The sequence below is a fragment of the Saccopteryx leptura genome, chromosome 3 (genome assembly GCF_036850995.1).
Source record: "Saccopteryx leptura isolate mSacLep1 chromosome 3, mSacLep1_pri_phased_curated, whole genome shotgun sequence".
NCBI lineage: Eukaryota > Metazoa > Chordata > Mammalia > Chiroptera > Emballonuridae > Saccopteryx > Saccopteryx leptura.
The window spans coordinates 218,786,955-218,808,259 of record NC_089505.1 but is presented as its reverse complement, the minus strand read 5'-3'; the positions used below and the strand labels follow the sequence as shown (position 1 = coordinate 218,808,259).

At 38.7% G+C, this 21,305-nt stretch overlaps 1 protein-coding gene across 2 annotated transcripts in view; it reads right to left on the bottom strand.

Moving 5' to 3' along the window:
- The window catches only part of EIF5B (eukaryotic translation initiation factor 5B), a 68,516-nt gene that overhangs the window by 7,909 nt on the left and 39,302 nt on the right, over positions 1 to 21,305 (bottom strand). For both annotated transcript variants that reach the window (XM_066377573.1, XM_066377574.1), the window contains exons 11-16: positions 12,578 to 12,685; positions 12,317 to 12,427; positions 7,844 to 7,911; positions 7,048 to 7,189; positions 636 to 767; positions 45 to 227 (exon numbers count right to left, since the gene is read on the bottom strand). In XM_066377573.1, coding sequence (XP_066233670.1) covers positions 45 to 227; positions 636 to 767; positions 7,048 to 7,189; positions 7,844 to 7,911; positions 12,317 to 12,427; positions 12,578 to 12,685 — 744 coding nt within the window. The remainder of the gene's footprint in view (positions 1 to 44; positions 228 to 635; positions 768 to 7,047; positions 7,190 to 7,843; positions 7,912 to 12,316; positions 12,428 to 12,577; positions 12,686 to 21,305) is intronic.

The window sequence follows — 21,305 nt, the reverse complement described above, 5'->3', positions numbered from 1 at the left end:
CTGTTAAAAAAAAAAAGGCAATAAACTGAAAAGCTGACCATTACCTCCATCACCTGTGCTCTCAGCTCTTCACAGTGTGCAAGCCTCTTGCTCAACATGGTCTGAGTTAACTCGACGAGAAGGTAGATGAGACTTCCCATTCCATCACCAGTATGTGCAGAGGTAGGTACCAAGGACACAAAAGTGCGGGGATCTTTATTCTCATAAAACAAAGCTGCATTCAAACCCTAAAGTCACAAAAAGCAAATCATTCCAGGAGGCGGTATCCAGAACAGGAGTGACTGACTGAAGCTGGGTGAGCACGCGGCTGATCATTCTGACAACCCAGAAACACTCAAAAAATGATCATGCAGATCCTTGAGGCCTTGGTTATGTTTCAGAAAAACAGCTTCTTCCCAAGTTAATTCAGTTTTTAAAATTTGAGCATGCAAACAACAAGGAGAAACCTTTGAAATAATCACTTTCCTGATTTACAAAGGAAAAAGGATAGGGAAAAGAATGAAAACCACCAGCTGCCACGACTGAGGAAGAGAACAGTATCAGTGAAAGTGCGGACTGTGCTGCAAAGACAATGGAATCAAAGAAAACATTTCTGGATGACACAGGCGCTTCATAAACAGGGACGACTTCCTTACCTGCTGTGCGAACTCCACTATAATAGCCTTTGCTCGCTCCTCAAATTCATCTTTTGTATTCTTTTTCTGCTTCTTTAAAGTGGTAGCCACATCCGAGTCCGGGCTTTTTTTCCAATCATACAGCCTATCAATCTGGAAAAGTTGTTTCATAGAAATCATCTCTAAAATATTCACAACACTCAGGCATTTAATTAAGGTTAAAAGCTCCAGAAAAACTCTTAATGTATATTATGTACATTATCCAAAAGTGTGAATTACTATCATATTTCCCAATATATAAGACACACTTTTCCCCAAAAATTTGGGATCTAAAAACTGGGTGTGTCTTATACAGTGGTTGTAGGGTTTTTTACATGCATTTCCCATGTTTTTGCGCTCATTGTTGAAGAAAATGATTTGTCATCAGACACAGATGAGAACAAGCTAATGGATGGGAGTTGGGAGTTTTGACAGTAATGAGGAGTTGTATCAATTTTATGATGAATAAAACTTGAGTTCAATAACTTCACGTAATACACTTTTTTTCAAATTTCGGACCCCAAATTAAGGTGTGTCTTATACATAGGCTCGTCTTATAAATGGGGAAATACGGTATATAGAACCATACCAAAAGTCTCTTGTAACCAGCTTAACTGCATCCCCTCATAAATTAGAAACTGCCCAGGTCCCTGCTGCTCAGCCACCTCTAACTGGTTCCTCATAGGCTGCCATTTCTTTGTAAAAGATGAGAATGATCCTAGCACCATCCAGATACTGGAATTCCAAAATGGTTTTGGACCAACATTTTGGACTAACAGTAGATAGGAACAAGGGTTAATTATAGCAAGTACCATCATGAGGAAAATTATATACCAAAAATAAATAAATAACTAAATAAATAAATAACTAAATAAATAAATTTATTTCCCATCTCAGAATAGCCCATTTCAATTACTCTATTGCTCAAATTAGAATTTAATCTGCTTAAGTTAAATCAATCATCCCTTGGAGGACCCAAGATGATGGAATAGGCGGGTGTTCCAACTGCCTCCCCCTAGGAACAAACTGGAGTTATAATTAAAATTTAAGAATAATCACCCTGAAAAACCAACTTAGGACTAAATGAAGAGAAGTCTATATCCAAGAAGTCACAGAAAAGCCATATTAAGACTAGAGACTCTGTGGGTAGACCAGACAGCCACAAGAGGAGGTGGAGCAACTGAAAAGTGAAGGAAAATCTTGAGAAACCTGGGCTCTTACGAACACGCTGTCAGCTCTAAGCAAGAGGAAATTGACCCTTATACACAGGTTGGCTCCTCCCACACATACCAGGCACAGAAACACACATAAACACTGAACAGAGTGGTAGCTCCAAACAAGTAGCCACAGTGGATCACAAACAACGTCTGATACCAACCTGCACCCAAATCCAACCCAACCTGTAGTAGGTCGCAGACCGCACCAATGCTAGACTCAGTGAGTCATACAAGGGGCATGCCCAAAGAGGGAGTCCAGCAGACACCAGATCCTGCTGAGAATAACTATGCCCTAGAGCTTTGGTCAGCAAACTGTGGCTCGCAAGCCAAATGCAGCTCTTTGGCCCCTTGAGTGTGGCTCTTCCACAAAATACCACGTGCGGGCATTACCTCGATAATGAATGTACCTACCTATATAGTTTAAGTTTAAAAAATTTGGCTCTCAAAGGAAATTTCAATTGTTGTACTGTTGATATTTCGCTCTGTTGACTGAGTTTGCTGTCCACTGCCTAGAGGATAGACATTGAACAGCGTCTCATATACATGATCAAGGTTGTATGGTTACAACCACCCTGAATGGTTAACTCTACCCCAAAAAAGGGCAAAAGCATTCAAGGTTCACATACAACAGGAGGGTAAACAACCCTCAAGAAACATTCCTAGAGCAAAGAGCTTAGATGGCTTGGAAGTTAGTACCCCTGAGCCCACTTTCCTCATAACGACATCTCAACAAATTTGGGAGTCAGAGCAGAGCTACCTAATACACAGACAAAATGGGCAAAGAAATATTCCCCAAATGAATCAACAAGAGAAATTCCCAGAAAAAGTATTAAATGAAATGGAAGCAACCAAACTATCAGATAAAGAGATTAAAATAATGGTTATTAGAATGCTCAAGGATCTTAAAGTAAGAATGGATGATCTCAGTGAGGACTTAAAGATATAGTAAGTATTAAAAAGGGCATTGAAACTATAAAAAAGAACTAGTCAGAAACAGCAAATACAATATCTGAAATGAAGGCTGCACTAGAAGGAATCAATATTTAGGCTGGAAGAACAGGAGGATCGAATTAGTGCTTTAGAAGACAAGATAAATTTAAGCACAGAAGCAGAGCAGCAAAAAGAAAAGAGGCTCAAGAAGGCTGAGAAAACTCTAAGAGAGCTCTGTGACACCACATCATAGGGGTTCCTGAAGTAGGAGAGAACAAGCAATGGTTAGAGAACTTGTTTGAAAAAATCATAGCTGGCCTGACCAGGCGGTGGCGCAGTGGATAGAGTGTCGAACTGGGACGCGGAGGACCCAGGTTTGAGACCCAGGGTCACCAACTTGAGCGCAGGCTCATCTGGTTAGAGCAAGACTCACCAGCTTGAGCCAAAGGTCACTGGCTTGAGCAAGGAGTCCCTCAGTCTGCTGAAGCCCTCTGATCAAAGCATATAAGAGAAAGCAATCAATGAACAATTAAGGTGCCACAACGAAAAACTGATGCTTCTCATCTCTCTCCCTTCCTGTCCATCTGTCCCTATCTGTCCCTCTCTTTGTTTCTCTGTCACAAAAATAAAAAAGAAAGAAAGAAAATAACATAGCTGAAAACTTCCCTAACCTGATGACGGAAAAAGTCATACAAGTTCAAGAAGCACAGAGTGCCATTAAAGATAAACCTAAAGAAGCCACAACCTATTCTAATTAAAATGTCAAAAATGGGACCAAAAAAAAAAATCCTAAAGACTGCAAGAGAAAAACAGTTAATTACCTACAGACAAGCACACATCGGGCTGACATCTGACTTCTCAATAGAAACACTTCAGGCCAGTAGGGATTGGCAAGAAATATTCAAAGTGATGCAAAACAAAAATCTACAACCAAGACTTCTCTATTCAGCAAAGATATCATTTAAAATTGAAGGAGAAATAAAGAGCTTCTCAGACAAAAAAAGGCTCAAGGAGTTCATTATCACCAAACCAGTACTGCAAGAAATGTTAAAGGGCCTGCCATAGGAAAAAGAAAGAAAAAAACAAATTAGGAGGAAGAGAATTATTGGTTTAAAAAATAAAATAGGCCATGGCCAGTTAGCTAAGTGGACAGAGTATTGACCTGGCATATGGATGTCCTGGGTTTGATTCCCTATCAGGGCACACAATAGAAGCAACCATCAGCTTCTCTCCCCATCCCTCTCCCAATTTTCTCTCTCTTCCCTTCTCCCAGCCAGTGGCTTGATTGGTTAAAGTGTCAGCCCCTGGAGCTGAGGATAGCTCAGTTCATCTGAGTGCATCAGCCTCAGGTGCTAAAAATAGCTCTACTGATTAGAGCATCAGCCCTAGACATAGGTTGCCAGGGATCTTGGTCGGGGCACATTCAGGAGTCTGTCTCACTATCACCCTTCTTCTCCCTTAAAAATTAAATTAAATTAAAAAATAAAATAAAATGGCAATAAATAAGTATCAATAATAACCTTAAATGTAAATGGGTTAAATGCTCCAATCAAAAGACACAGGGTAGCTCAATGGATAAGAAAACATGACCCATATGTATGCTGTCTACAAGAGACCCACTTCAGAACAAAAGCTACACATAGACTGAAAGTGAAGGGATGGAAAAAAGTATTTTGTGCAAATGAAAACAAAAAAAAGCTGGAGTAGCAATACTTATATCTGACAAAAGTCTTTAAAACCAAGGCTCTAGTAAGAGACAATGGTCACTATATAATGATTAAGGGAGCAATCACAAGAGGATATAACCATTGTAAATATTTATGTACCCAATGTAGGAGCACCTAAATATATAAAGAATATTTTGGTGGAAATAAAGGGAGAGATCAACAGCAATGCAGTAACAGTAGGGAGTTTAGACACCCCACCGACATCAGTGGATAGATCCTCCAGATAGAAAATCAACAAAGAAACAGCAGCCTTAAATGACATACTAGATCAGCGGTTCTCAACCTGTGTGTTGCGACCCCACAGATCAATTGGATTTAATTGATATCTTCAGCAAATTTCACCCCAAAGCAGCAGAGTATACATTCTTTTCAAATGTTCATGGTACATTCTCTAGGATAGACTACTTGTTAGGACACAAAACAAGTCTCAATAAATTTATGACTAAAATCATATCAATCATCTTTTTAGACCACAATGGCATGAAACTGGAAATCAACTACAATAAAAAAATGGAAAAATTTTCATATACCTGGAGGCTAAAATAGCATGTTATTAAGTAATGAATGGGTTAACAATGAGATCAAGGCAGAAATAAAAAATTTCCTTAAAACAAATGAAAATGAACATACAACCACCCAAAACCTTATAGGAGGCAGTGAAAGCAGTCCTGCGAGGGAAGTTCATAGCATTACAGGCACATCTCAAGAAGCAAGAAAAAGCTCAAATAAACAATTTAACCTGACCAAGTGGTGATGCAGTGGATAGAGCGTCAGGGAAGTAGAGGACCCAGGTTCAAACACCTGAGGTCGCCAGCTTGACCCCAAAGGTCGCCGGCTTGAGCAAGGGGTCACTGACTCAGCCAGGGCCCCCACCCGCCCCCCTGGTCATGGCACATATGAGGAAGCAATCAATGAACAACTAAGGAGCTGCAACAGTGAGTTGATGCTTCTCGTCCCTCTCTCTCTCACTTAAGAAAAATAAATTTTAACATTAAACAATGAGCAAAGATTTTAAATATATCCTTTACACACAGAGAGGTGGCAAATAAATACATAAGATGTTTGAGGCCATCAGTCATCAAGAAAATGCAACTTAAACCAAAATAACTTAGCACTATATAAGTATTAGAATTTCTACTAATTAGCATGAATGTGCACAAACTGCAACTCTTACACATTGCAGGTTAAAATGTAAAATGGATGGTGCAATCCCTTCGGGGAAATGTGGCATTTTCTCACAGTTAAATATACATATACCATAAGACCCAGCAAGTCTATTCCCAAGTATTTACTCAATCTAAACAAAAACAAATGTCTACACAAAGACTTGTAAACAAATGTTCACAGCTGCTTCATTAATAAGTAACCGAAAGCCCTGGCCGGTTGGCTCAGCAGTAGAGCGTCGGCCTGGCATGTGGAAGTCCCAGGTTCAATTCCCAGTCAGGGCATACTGGAGAAGCACCAATCTGCTTCTTCACCCTTCTCCCTCTCCTTCCTCTCTGTCTCTCTCTTCTCCTCCCACAGCCAAGGCTCCTTTGGAGCAAAAGTTGGCCCGGGCACTGAGGACGGCTCCATGGCCTCTGCCTAGGCACTAAAATGGCTCCAACCACAATGGAGCAACACACCAGATGGGTAGAGCATCACCCCCTGGTGAGCGTGCCAGGTGGATCCCGGTCGGGTGCATGCGGGAGTCTGTCTGATGCCTTTCCACTTCTAACTTCGGGGGGGAAAAAAATTAGCTTTCCCTCTACCAAGGCTGCAAAAAATAAACTAAAAAAAAATAACCTAAAATTAGAATCAAACCAAATGCCTTCAAAAGGTAAATAAAGTGTAATATTATTCAGATAAGGATCTATTAGCAATGAAAAGAAACAAGCTATGATATATGCAACATGAGTAATTTCATGAATACAAGAGCAGTGAAAAATGCCAGACTGAAAAGGTTACATACAGTACAATGCTGTAACATGGAATTATATCCCCGGCAGGTCTAGTTTACAGCAACAGAAAGACCAGTGTCAGTTTGGGGCCGGAGCAAAAGCAGACTATAAGAGCATGAGAGGACATTCTGGAAATATGGGGATGGTCTAATATTCTGAATGGTGGTGGTTATGTGTGTGTCTACGATCTATCAAACTACATTCAACTCAGCATGAGTACCTTTTTTTTGTGGCAGAGACAGATAGAGACAGACAGACAGGAAGGGAGAGAGATGAGAAACATCAATTCTTCATTGCGGTTCCTTAGTTGTTCACTGATTGCTTTCTCACATGTGCCTTGACTGGGGGCTACAGCAGACCGAGTGACCCCTTGCTCGAGCCATCGACCTTGGGCTCAAGCTGGTGAGCCTTGCTCAAACCAGATGAGCCCGTGACTCAAGCTGGCGACCTCGGGGTCTTGGACCTGGATCTTCCACATCCTAGTCCGATGCCTATCCACTGAGCCACTGTCTGGTCAGGCAGCATGAATACATTCTTATATGAAAGTTATACTAAGGTACGTTTTCAGAAGAGAGCTTACCTTGTTGAGTGCAACAATGAAGGGACACTTTTTAGATTTCAGAAGGTTGATAGACTCAATTGTCTGGGGCTCCAATCCATGCATAATGTCAACAACTAAAATGGCAATGTCACAAAGAGAGCTTCCTCTGTTTCTCAGGTTACTGTTGAAAAGAAAGGAAATGATGCATAAACAGAAATCTTGAAAATAACTTAAACTTAAAATTTTAATCTCTTTGTAAAACCTAAACAAAAAGTACAAAATGAAGTACATGTATTAAATTTGTCATTCACTAATCTGACAGGGAACTGACATCAGTTGGAATAGTTAGTTTCAGAAGTAACTCCAATATTTCTGCCAATTTTACTGACCAAGTTTTCTGCACTAAGGAATATGGCCAGGTGGAAACTGGATAAATTTCCACTTGTAATGGGTTTCAAAGTAGATAGACTTTTTTATTTATTTTATTATTATTTTATATATTATATATTAGTGTGTATGTAGTATTATATGTATAGTATAATATATATATAGTTTTATTTATTATTTATTAGTATTTGTTCTTCCAAGTAGAAAAGACATCTTTCTATTAAAAAAAAAACAAGTATCCAAATAAAATACTACTAAATCAGTAAGGCACAGAGGAGAATTGGTACTTATCACAGATAACTACCTAGGGATCTGTGGTAGGGACCACAAATCTCAGAGAACTATATACCCAAAGATGAAGCATTAATCAGACCTTCTCACTGACTGAACTTCTATGCTCAGTGGTTTCAAGTGGTTCACTTGAGGACAAGTCTCAATCTGTTCTTACCTGAAAGACTCATGTCCAGGAGTATCAATGATGAGCATTCCTGGAATTCGAATGTTCTCTCTGTCAAACTAGAAAAGATGGGGAGAGTGGAGTGCTTAAGAAAGTCACAATAGCAAAAGTTTTACAATTATTCTGCCATAAAAATGAAAAACTATCACTTCCTTTTCTAAACCATCTGTTTTGAAAAGAGTGAAGTACAACAGTTAATATTTTCATTAATATTGAAAGGTTTGCAGAGAACACTGAAATACGAAAACATTCTCTTTGTTAAGGTCACAAAACTAAGGTGTAGTCTAAATGTGAGCAGAATATTAGTAATAAATGACAGAACAGTCATCAGAGATTTATTATAAAAAGCTGACACATAAGAGATTCTCAAAATTTGGAAAATTTCTCAGGTCCAATTTAAAAAAAAATCTAAATCCTGAAAAATATTCCAAGTATGTTTTAAAGAAAATTTATCATATCAGCCTGACCAGCTATGGCACATTGTAGACCTGGGATGCTGAGGACCCAAGTTCAAAACCCCAAGGTCACCAGCTTGAGCAGGGGCTCACTGGCTTGAGCAATGGGTTGCTGGCTTGAAGCCCAAAGTCTCTGGCTTGAAGCCCAAGGTCTCTGGCTTGAGCCCAGGGTCACTGGCTTTAGCAAGCGGTCACTGGCTCAGCTGGAACCCCCTGGGGTCAAGGCACATATGAGAAAGCAATCAATAAGCAACAAAAGTGTCACAACTAAGAGTTGATGCTTGTTATCACCCTCCCTTCCTGTCTCATCTCCTTCTCTCCTTCCATTTTTCTCTAGCTAAAAAAATAAATAAAAAATTACCACATACACCTAAAACAGTAAAAAATAAATTCATATTCGGCTTTATTCAAATCACATCATAAACATTTGATTTTCTGGATAAAAGTACATAAATGGAGCCGCCATCTTTTTGGGTTTTTTAAATTAAGTGAAAGGCAGGGAGGTGGGGAGGCAGAGAGTCTTCCACATATGCCTGACTGGGATCCACCTGGCAAGCCCCCCATGGGACAATGCTCTACGCATCTGGGGTCACTGCTCCATTGCTCAGTAACCCGAGCTATTTTAGCCACTGAGGTAAGGCCATGGAGTCATCTTCAGTGCCTGGGGCCAACTTGCTCAAACCAATCAAGCCATGGCTGCAGGAGAGGAAGAGAGAAAAGAGAAGGGGGAGGGTGGAGAAGTAGGTGGTTGCTCCTACTGTGTGCCCTGACTGGAAACCGAACCTGTGACTTCCACACACCGGGCCAACACTCTAACACTGAGCCAACTGGCCAGTACCAAAAGTACATAAATGATGGAAACATTACAACAGGCCTGATAGAGACATTATGTTTTAAGCTAAAGAGTAGCACTGGCCAACAAATTCTTTCTCTCTCCTACACACATACTTTTTACTTTGCTTATATATACTTTTTAACAATCTTCAAATGATTTTTTCAAAATCTTAATTTCTGATCTAGTCAAGAATGAGTCAAATGTAAAACACTTCAAAAATCTGCATCTGGTGATGCTAAATCACTGAGCATCATAATGATTTCCTCTTCAGTGTCTGGAACACAAACACTTATAACTATCATATAGAGATTACCCAGAGAATTTGAACACAGACCTAATGAAAACCATGCTCTTTACTATGTTCTAAACCAGGGGTAGTCAACCTTTTTATACCTACCGCCCACTTTTGTATCTCTGTCAGTAGTAAAATTTTCTAACCACCCACCGGTTCTACAGTAATGGTGATTTATAAAATAAGGAAGTAACTTTACTTTATAAAATTTATAAAGCAGAGTTACAGTAAGTTAAAGCATATAATAATAATTACCAAGTACTTTATGTCAGATTTTCGCTAAGTTTGGCAGAATAAATCTTTATAAAACAACTTACTATAGTTAAATCTATCTTTTTATTTATACTTTGGTTGCTCCGCTACCGCCCACCATGAAAGCTGGAACACCCACTAGTGGGCGGTAGGGACCAGGTTGACTACCACTGTTCTAAAATAACATCAGATTTCAAGTTCTGGCCACTGGTGGAATAAATTCCCCAATGACATAAAAATACCAGGTAAAATACAACCAAAATGAATTTTAAATTAAAAATATGAAAAACTCTTAAGAAAACTGTCCTAAAATAAAGACTTTAAGCTACATAATGAAATGGAAGGCCATGTAACTGGAAAACACCCAGAACCACCAACACCAAGATGAAAAAAGACCATTTTACTTATAAGATGATGACAATCAGTTTGTGATCAAACCCAAAAGGCAATACTTTATGTGAGAAGAAATTTGAGTAATTTAAGATACTTAAGAAAAGAAAATGTGGACCAAGCATTTTATAGGTAGCCAACTGACTTTCCAGGCTGAAGACCACAAAATAACTTCAATATTCAAAAAACTAAAGGGATATTATTTCCATTATTCCTTCCTTGGAATCTACCAGAAAACAAGCTTCAGATAACACAAGCACACACACAAAAAGCTGGAGAGACAAGTTCATAGACTCTTTTTATATACAGAACTAAGGCTAATTAGGGACAAAGGGACATACTAGTATGTCCTATAGCCTGACCAGGTGGTGGCACAGTGAATAGAGCATCAGCCTGGGACACAAAGGACCCAAGTTTGAAACCCTGAGGTCACTGGCTTGTGCACAGGCTCATCTGGCTTGAGCATGGGATCATCAAAATGACCCCATGGTTGCTGGCTTAAGCCAAATACTGCTGGCTTGAAGCCCAAGGTCGCTGGCTTGAGCAAGGAGTCACTCTCTTTGCTGGAGCACCCCGGTCAAGGCACATATGAGAAAGCAATCAATGAACGACTAAGGAACTGCAACAAAGAATTGATGCTTCTCATCTCTCTCCCTTCCTGTCTGCTGTCTGTCCTTGTCCATCCCTGTCTGCCCACCCCTACTAAAAATAAATAAATAAATAAATAAATAAATATATATATATATATATATATATGCACATCTATGCATGCTATGTGTGTCACTTATTTACTGCTTCTGAGTTCTAAATTTACCACTCTGACCTAGACAATAGAACTGGGGAACTGTTTGCTAGGCCCAGTTCAGGTACAGACCACATTATATTTAAGACAAGCCCAGAACATCCTGCTATACCAGACGCCTAGTTGCAAGAGAAGACCAATAAGACTACCAGAACTGTATCAAAAAGACTCAGGAGGCTGGTCAGGTGGCTCAGTGGATAGAGCAAATTGTCCTGGTACGACAAGATCACAGGCTCGATACCCGGTCAGGGTACATACAAGAAGCAGTGAGTGCAAAATTAAATACAACTAAGAAAAATGAGTTGATGCTTCTCTTTCTTCTATCCCCAAACGCCCAAATTGGGGGGGGGGGGGGAGACCCAGGAGCCAACCACTGGACAAAGAAGGGACTACCTCAGTACAATATAACTGAAATTTATTAAAACACTGTAAATATGTGTAAATCCAAGAGTTAATAATATTACATAATAAACCGAATTGGTCACTATTTTAAAAGCTGGTATATAAAGGTAGAGGATCAGACATTTATTTAGCTTTCGTATAAACTGAGTAACAAAACAGTAGATTAGGTCAAAGCATCTTTCTCTATAGAAGTAACCCAATAAATAAAGATGGATTAGGGAATTGGAGTATCAACATTTTATAACCACTAACACAATAAAAAGTAGAGATTACTTTAAAGCAGGCGTCCCCAAACTACGGCCCGCGGGCCACAATGCGGCCCCCTGAGGCCATTTATCCAGCCCCCACTGCACTTCTGGAAGGGGCACCTCTTTCATTGGTGGTCAGTGAGAGGACCACTGTATTTGGCAGCCCTCCAATGGTCTGAGGGACAGTGAACTGGCCCCCTGTGTAAAAAGTTTGGAGACCCCTGCTTTAAAAGCTACTCCTGGGTGGAAGAAGACGTTAATTAGAAAGGGGCACAGAGTGCTTCTGAGGGAACTGGTAAGGTTCTGTCTCTTATCATGAGTGACACAAAGGGTGTCCGCATTAATCATAATGATTCATTAGGCTTTACATTAATCTTATGTGTTCTCCTTTGCTGTATTTTAGTTAGCATAAATAAATGGAGTATCTCAAGAACAGTGAAAATAAGGAAGAATATATATATAATTAATCTGATAGAAGGAAAAAAGAAGGGGGAGGGAACTCAAAGTGTGGAGATCGATGGTGAAAGTGTAAGACACAGAGGGAAGGATATTTCTAACTTCAGAACACTGATGGCCTCTTGTAACAAGAGGGAAGGAAATGGAGTGTGATGAATCCTACAATATCTAATGTTTTATTGCTTAAAGAAATTCGAAGCAAAACAGGGTAAAATGGCATATATGTTAATTATGAATGGTGAGCATATAGGTCTTATTCTGCTTTTTTCTATGTTTGAAATAGTTTATATCTTGTTTTTAGAGATTAAAACACATAAAATAAATCTACTTACATTTTTAATCATCTTAGTCTGTTCATTAATGGCTTCTAGGGGAACATTGGTGGCACCAATTTGCTGTGTGATACCACCTGCTTCACCATCTTGTACGTGCGTGTGACGGAGCTGGGATAAAACAGCAGATATAGATTTGTATTTCAAAATGCATAAAAAATGAAAAGCAATAAGAAAGTAATAACTTATTTATTATAAAGAGAACTGTACATCTGTGCTGTGGTTTGGATTAGTTTTTATAATCCAACAATATTTTCCTACCTTATCAAGAATCTTTGTCTTCCCTGTGTCCACATGTCCAAGTACACAGATAATAGGGGCTCTTAGCTTCTCTGTATTTACATTTTTACTGTGTTCAAGTCGCCGTTTCTAGGAAAGAAAAACAATCTCAGAAATCTTATTTCAAACCCTATCATTTTTCTTTAAATTATTTTGCCTTGGGAAGAGAACGCCACAACCTTATTCAAGTTCTTTGTTGGTTTAACTACATGAAGAGCAATTTACAATGTGAGCTTTACAATCTAATTCCCATCATAGTACCTTTGAACAAGCAGAAACCTGGTTAAGGTAGCTTTCAGAGCAGCAGAGTTAACATGTATAAGAACAATAAGAAGTGTTGGCCCTGACCCTGGCCGGTTGGCTCAGTGGTAGAGCGTCGGCCTGGCGTGCAGAAGTCCCAGGTTCGACTCCTGGCCAGGGCACACAGGAGAAGCACCCATCTGCTTCTCCACCCCTCCCCCTCTCCTTTCTCTCTCTCTCTTCCCCTCCCGCAGCCAAGGCTCCATTGGAGCAAAGATGGCCCGGGCGCTGGGGATGGCTCCTTGGCCTCTGCCCCAGGTGCTAGAGTGGCTCTGGTCGCAACAGAGCGACGCCCCCTGGTGGGCAGAGCGTCACCCCTGGTGGGCGTGCCGGGTGGATCCCGGTCGGGCGCATGCGGGAGTCTATCTGACTGTCTCTCCCCGTTTCCAGCTTCAGAAAAATACAAAAAAAAAATAAATAAATAAAATAAAAATGAAAAAAAAAAAAAAAAGAAGTGTTGGCCCAAACTTCAATACTTCTGCACATGGCTAATTTAATGGAATAAAATGAAAAGAAATTGATGTTTCAGTCCTATTTACTATACAGTACAACCTCTCTAACTTATGTGGGGTTATCTAAAAACAGCTATAATCTTGTATTCATAGTATTCCATTAGAACTTCAGAGTTATAAAACATTTTTTAATTTTTATTTATTTATTCATTTTAGAGGGGAGAGAGAGAGAGAGAGAGAGAAGGGGGGGAGGAGCAGGAAGCCTCAACTCCCATATGTGCCTTGACCAGGCAAGGCCAGGGATTTGAACCGGCAACCTCAGCATTTCCAGGTCAACGCTTTATCCACTGCGCCACCACAGGTCAGGCCAAGTTATAAAACATTTTAAAGTAATTTATTTCAAAACTTTATCCAGGGTACAAACACTATAAAACTTTTCAATTGGGAGCAAGCCTTAGCCTAAGACACCCATAGGCATTTCCCACCTTTCTAACGTACCACTAGACATGAGAAAGTTTGTTCTTGAACCAGGATACATTCTCTATAGGATTTATCTAAACATTTCAACTTTCTGAGAACCAAATAAAAACACAAGCCAGCAGTTCCTCTCTCAAATGACAACCTTTCAAGTACAACAAAGCTAGCATTCAAATGAGGTAAGACTTTCATCTAAAGTCTGAACTTATATCAATTACAATACTATTTTCCATCTAAAACCCATTTTTTATAGGCACTCTTTTTCATTTCTACCACTAGACATTGAATCTTTCTGTAGAAAGTAGAACGAAAAAATATTCTAAAATGTCAAAGTGAGGTGTATATACTAGCAAAAAGTAGTGAACAAGAGCTTCACAGCATGTATGACTGGAGTGTGAACACCATGACCTTAGCATTTGATATGGTTGAAAATTGCCTTTTTCCATACTTGAAGTGTTAAAATTTTCTAGAAGGCAAATAGTATGTGTTTTACCTTAGAAATTCCACCTCTAAATATCTGGACTCGAGCAATGACAGGACAAGTAGACAAAGACGCACATGCACAACAGTGTCTGCCAGCTGCTGTATTGTTTATAATAGCGAAAATTAGTAAGCCCTTAACCTTCTTTAGTGGGAGATGTCTTCATGAGTGTTCCTCCAAACTGCAGGCTGATGACACCTATCTGGTTGCATAGAATCATGTAGTTAGAGACCCCTACCTACAATGGTGCTACTAACTCAGGGACTTGGGTGAATTTCAGAAAATAATATGTAGCAAGGTTTGAGAAAAATGAAGTTTGTTATGTATCTCTCCCAAATTCATACACTGAAGCCCTAACTCCCAAATTTGACTATTTTGGAGAGAGGGCCTTAATGAATGTAATTAAGGTTAAATGAGAGTATAAGGGCGGGCCCTAATCTAAGAGGCCTGGTATCGTTACAAGAGCAGAGAAATGAAGAGTCCATCTCTCCCTGAGCACAGGGAAAGACCGCATGAGGATTCAGTGAGAAGCCAGCCATCTGCCAGCCAAGAAGAGCCCTCGCCAGAAAACAAACCTGTTGGCACTTTAATCTTGAACTTCCAGACTCAAGAATGGTCAGAAAATAAATTTTTGTTTAAGCCACCCAGTCTGTAGCATTTTGTTATGGCAGTCCAAGCACATCAATACAAAGTTAAAACAGAATCTGTCTATAAAATGGAATACTCTCAGTAAATGGCTGTTAAAGGCGTTAAGGCAGGACTCCTTGAACGATGGAATGAGGAACTCGGCAAACCCCACTCCAAAACAGAGAAAACTGGACAAGATAATCAAAACGACCATTTAAAGACTCTAAAAATTGGCCAACGGCACATAAGAAATTGAGAAACATTTAATTCAAGAATGTCTACAGACCACCAGTAAGAGCAGCAGAAGCATGTGCAGTTTCAGTCTGGAGCTATGCCATTATAGCCGCTCACTCCCACTTCTCCACAGTCAGAGGTGGTATGAGAGAGGGGACATGGGATTCTACGCCTGAGAGACTGTCAAACAATCACAGTGATCTCAATGGCAAACAAAGAGGTAAGACTAAAATTACTACTTAGACCAGCGGTTCTCAACCTGTGGGTCGCGACCCCGGCGGGGGGGTCGAACGACCAAAACACGGGTCGCCTAAAGCCATCGGAAAATACATATTTATTTCCGATGGCTTTAGGCGACCCCTGTGTTTGGTATTTTCCGATGGCTTTAGGCGACCATACATATTTATTTCCGATGGCTTTAGGCGACCCCTGTGTTTGGTATTTTCCGATGGCTTTAGGCGACCCCTGTGTTTTGGTCGTTCGACCCCCCGCCGGGGTCGCGACCCACAGGTTGAGAACCGCTGACTTAGACTAAGGTCTCAATACTGGGGTAGCAGAAATAAGCTATCAACAGAAGACCAGTCAGAAACTGAACAGGGAGGTATGTGGAGTTGACAGACAATGCAGGCAGTAAGCTCCTACTTGTTTCTGGTGTCTAGAACGCTGTGCTCCCGTGGAAGCCTGTCAGGAGAGGCTGGTTGGTTCCTGACTCAACAACAAGCCTTGCAAATGCATCAAGTAAAAGCCTGAGTGGGCCAGTAAACCGCAGACCCACCAGCTCAAGGGTAGGCTTAGCCAGCTAACAAATCATGTGGCTGATCACTAAGACAAGCTAACCCACGCCCAAAACTTTGAAAGCTAGGCTTAAAAATAAAAACAAGAATTCAAAAATAAACCAGGCCCTGGACAGTTAGCTCAGTCAGAGCACCATCCTAAAACACCACGGTTGTGGGTTCCATCCCCAGTTAGGGCACATATGGGACACAACCTGTGGGAAGACAGCTAAGTAGGACAACAAATAAATGCTCCCCTCTCTCTCTCCCCTCCTTCCCCTGTCCCACTAAATCAATTAAAACAAAAAACAAAAAAACACTAAGAAAGCAAATGACTCCTCAGAATTAGTCCACATGATTAAATAAGGAAATAAACAGAAACAGCTAATACCATCACATTTGTCAAGAGCCAATGGAATTCAGACTTGCTATAATATATTCCCTGAAATGTCCACTTGTCAACAAAACTTTACAAGATATACAAAGAAACAGGCATATATATCTATCTACATCTATAAATAATAGAGATATATAAAAACAGAGGGGAAAAATTGGTTGACAGAACCTGGGCCTCTGAGAGGCAGATTTTGAATTTAGCAGATAAAGACTTGAAAGCAGGTATTCTAAGTACATTGAAAAGACTAAAGGGAACCAAGTTTAAAGAAAAGAAGGAATAACTCATCAAAAGAAGGTATTAATAAATAGAAATAAATTATACAAAGACATGGAAATTTGGAATTTAAAAATTCAATAGCAAATTAAAAAATTCACGAGAGGCCTCACTGATGGTGGTACAGTGGACAGAGCATCAACCTGGAACGCTGAGGTCCCAGGTTTGAAACTCTGAGGCTTGAGCAAGGGGTCACTGGCTCGGCTTCAGTCCCCTGGTCAAAGTATATATAAGAAGCAATCAATGAGCAACTAAAGTGAAGCAACTACAAGCTGATGCTTCTCATCTCCTCCTCTCTCCCTTCCTGTCACTCTGTTCTCTAAAATTGAAAAAAAAAAATTCACTAGAGGGACTCCCCAGTAGATATAAATTAGTGGAAGAAAAAAAATTATAGATTAATAGAGATTACATAATCTGAAAAATAGAAAGAAAAAGAAGGAGAAAGAAAAACAACACAGCCTCAACAGACCTGTGGAACACCCTCAAGCACACTAACGTGCATATAAAGGAGCCCCATGAGAGGAGACAGAAATAGGAAGGAAAAAAGATTTGAATAAATGCCATAAAACTTCCAAGATTTGATGAAAAACAGTAATCTACACATATAAAAAGCTCAATAAACTTCAAGTAGGATAATTAAAAAGAGATATCCACTCCAAGCCATACCATAGTTAAATTATTAAAAGCCAAGGTCAAAAAGAAAATCTTGACAAGAAAAAAATCACTCGATATAAGAAAACTCAAGTAAGATTAACAGCTTAATTTTCATCAGAAACAATAGAGGCCAGAAGGCAATGGGATGACATATCAAAAGGCTAAATAGAAAAATTACCAAAAAAAAAAAAATTCAAGCAAGAATCTGCATGTAGCAATATTATCCTTAAAAAATGAAGGCAAGGACCTGACTTGTGGTGGTGCAGTGGATAAAAGAGTCGATCTAAAAAAAAAAAAAAGAGTCAATCTAGAATGCTGAGGACACCGGTTCAAAACCAGCATATATGAGAAGCAACTATTATGAGTTGATGCTTCCCACTCATGTTCTTTTTCTCTCTCTTGCCTCTCTCTAAAATGAATAAGAACTTAAAAAATTTTTTTTAAATGAACATGAAAATAATTCCCAAATTTAAAAGACAATTCACTGCTAGAAGATCAGCATGATGAGAAATAACCATATGGAGTTCATCAAGCTGAAATGAAGTGACACTACATGTAACTCAACCTCATATGGAGAAACAAGGAGCATACAGTAAATGTCAAAGACAGTAAAATACATCTTCTATTTTCTTCACTTAAATGACAAAAGAATTGATTTAAAAGCTAACTCTAAAGTTATATGATTGAGCTAATAATATACAGAGTCAGGCAAAAGTAGGTTTATAGCTGGGACACAAGAGTTTATTCTAGTATTATTATTTATTGTATTATTTTCCATACAAACAACTATAACCCTTTTGCCCTGTATAAAGATGTAATACTACAGAGAGCAGAAAGACACGGTGAGGGAACCAGTGTTTCCCAACGTGGGGCCCAAGCCCCACAGGGGGGCAATTTGATAGTTAAGGGGAGAAATTTGAAAATGGACTCGACACGACTTTAACTCTTTCGCCCCGGGCCATTTAAATGCAATGCTAGATATCGGTGCCAAATTTAACAAAAAATGCAATTCTTAAATAATTGCGGTAAATAATTATTAAGTATAATTTCGTCTGACGAGACCAAAATATCAACTGGGTGATTGGCGTCGTCAAGTAAACTTCGTCCTGGGTTCACCGCAGAGTGTGCCGTCTGCCGCGGGGAACCCCGGACGTTTTAAAAACTCGCTAAACAACGCAGTTATTCTCACCTAATTGGCCCATCGCAACTTCTGTAGTGTTTCAAATCATTCAGTTGGTGTTAATTTGAAATAAGTGTCAGTCAAAACTGTTGTAAAAGCTCGTTGATTTGATAAATATACATATATATATTATATAGATATAATTGGTAAGTATTTGATTTTATTTTTATCAATATTAAACTCTTTATTAAGTACTTCTTGCATCGGGGCTAGAAAGCACTAATATTTTATAAATATTATTGGGGCTATAATAGTGCATGCATGACAATTTTGATTTTAGAAGCATAACTTTCCAGAAAATTGTCAAATGGAAAAAATATAGATACCTTTTGATTTGCGGTGGTAGTGTAGTAAATGTGTTATATACATTTAAATAAATATGAATTTTTAGTATACGTTTACTCTATGTCACATTGAATATATTTTAACACATATTTTAATATTAGTTTTTAATTGATCTTATTTTTATTTCTTATAGCCCACAGTAAAATGAGTGGTGCAAGCAAGAAAAAAACTCGTCAATATTTGGAGGAATATTTAAAATTTGGGTTCATACCCGCTGTTCACGATGAGCAGATTCCTTTTTGTCTTTTATGCCAGCAATGCTTGACCAACGAATCAATGAAACGAGGTCGTCTTGAGGCGCATTTGAAGGCAAAACATAGTGCTCATATTAATTCAGATTTGAGTTACTTTAAAACTTTAAAGAAAAATTTTGAAAAAAGAACAACATTAAAGTCTCTATTTACTGCTCATACTTCAACTAATAATCGTGTTCTTGAGGCTAGTTATCAAATTTCTTTATTCATCACTAAAACTGGAGAAAATCGCACTATAGGAGAGAATTTAATAAAACCGTCAATATCAGCATTTCTTAAAATGGTTCTTGAAAAAGATGACAAAGATGTAAAAGCTATGCCACTCAGTGACAATTCTGTTAGCAGAAGAATAGACGAAATGAGTGAGGATATTGAAAAACAACTTATTGAAAAGCTGAAAACAAGAAAATTCTCCTTGCAAATGGATGAATCAACTTTGAGAGACAGTGAGGCAGTATTAATAACTTACGTAAGATATATTGATAAAGGACATTTTGCTGAAGAAATGTTGTTCTGTAAAAGATTAGAAAGCACTACTACCTCCAAAGATATATATAATAAGCTAAAAAACTACTTAGATGTCAATGATATACCAATGAAAAATATAACATCTTGTGCTGCAGATGGTGTTCCCAATATGATGGGCAAGAAAAATGGCTGCTTAAAATTGATGAAAGATGCGAATCCAGAAATGATTCTTGTGCATTGTGTTATTCATAGGGAAAACTTGGTAGCTAAAAACATCTCGCCTGTTCTGAATGAAGTATTACATACAGTAATAAAGTGTGTTAATGCTATTAAAGCTAGTGCCAAATGTGAGCGTCTTTTCAAGCTATTTTGTGAAGAACAAAATGAAGACCATGTGAGACTTGTACTTCATACTGAAGTAAGATGGCTATCTAAAGGAAACTGTTTGAAAAGATTTATGGAACTGTTTGATACTCTTAGTGATTTTTTAAGCGACAAACCTGAAATGAAGTATCTGTTAACAATAGATGGTAAAGCATTTGTGAGTTATTTAGCTGATATCTTTGAAAAACTAAAAATATATATATATATATATTTTTTTTTTTTTTTTTTTTACAGAGACAGAGAGTGAGTCAGAGGGATAGACAGGGACAGACAGACAGGAACGGAGAGAGATGAGAAGCATCAATCATTAGTTTTTCATTGCACATTGCGACACCTTAGTTGTTCATTGATTGCTTTCTCATATGTGCCTTGACGGCGGGCCTTCAGCAGACTGAGTTACCCCTTGCTGGAGCCAGCGACCTTGGGTTCAAGCTGGTGGGCTTTTTGCTCAAACCAGATGAGCCCGTGCTCAAGCTGGCGACCTCAGGGTCTCGAACCTGGGTCCTCTGCATCCCAGTCCGACGCTCTATCCACTGCGCCACCGCCTGGTCAGGCGAAAAACTAAATATATTAAATAAGCAACTTCAAGGAATAAAACTCTTGTCGATGCAAAAGCAAAGATATTTGGTTTCATTACTAATATTGAGTTATGTCAGAAACATATTAACAACAAAAACTTTAAACAGTTTCATTGGCTCCAAAAATGTGAAGTAACTGATTCCGCTTTACTTGTTATTGTCAATCATTTGAATATTCTATTGGCTGATTTAAAAGAAAGATTTTCTGATTTAAAATAAATTGATTTCCCAACATGGATGATGCAGCCAATGTTAGTGGATTTATCTGATATATCAAATATGCAGTATCAAGAAGAACTCGCAGAATTGCAAAATGATGAGTCAGTTAAAGCTTTATTTAATATCAAAGGAGCGATGGCATGGCTTTGTGAGGAAACAGAAATCAAATACCCAAATTCAACCAAATGTGCAAGAAAACTATTGCTACCGTTTCCATCTTCATTTTTAGCTGAATGTGGATTTAGTGCTGTAAATGATTTACTGGTAAAAAAAAGAAATCGGCTGGATAGAACACAACGTGGAGACTTGAGACTAAAGCTAACCAAATTGGAACCTAATATAAAATCTCTGTGCAGCAAGCATCAAGCGCAAGGATCACACTAAATTAAAATAATCAATTAATATAGAAAAATCTGTATTAAAATTATTTGGAATTTAAATTTCTGTTTTTCATTGTATGTTTTGAAATTTTACTTACTGTGTTTTGTTAACAATTTCACAGTGATTTCTTCCTAGAACCTATTATTTATGTTTATTAAGTGAACAAATCAATTTTTTAATGTTAAAAATTATGTATGTTACATAGGAGGGACATAAAAATTTTAGAAAGGTTA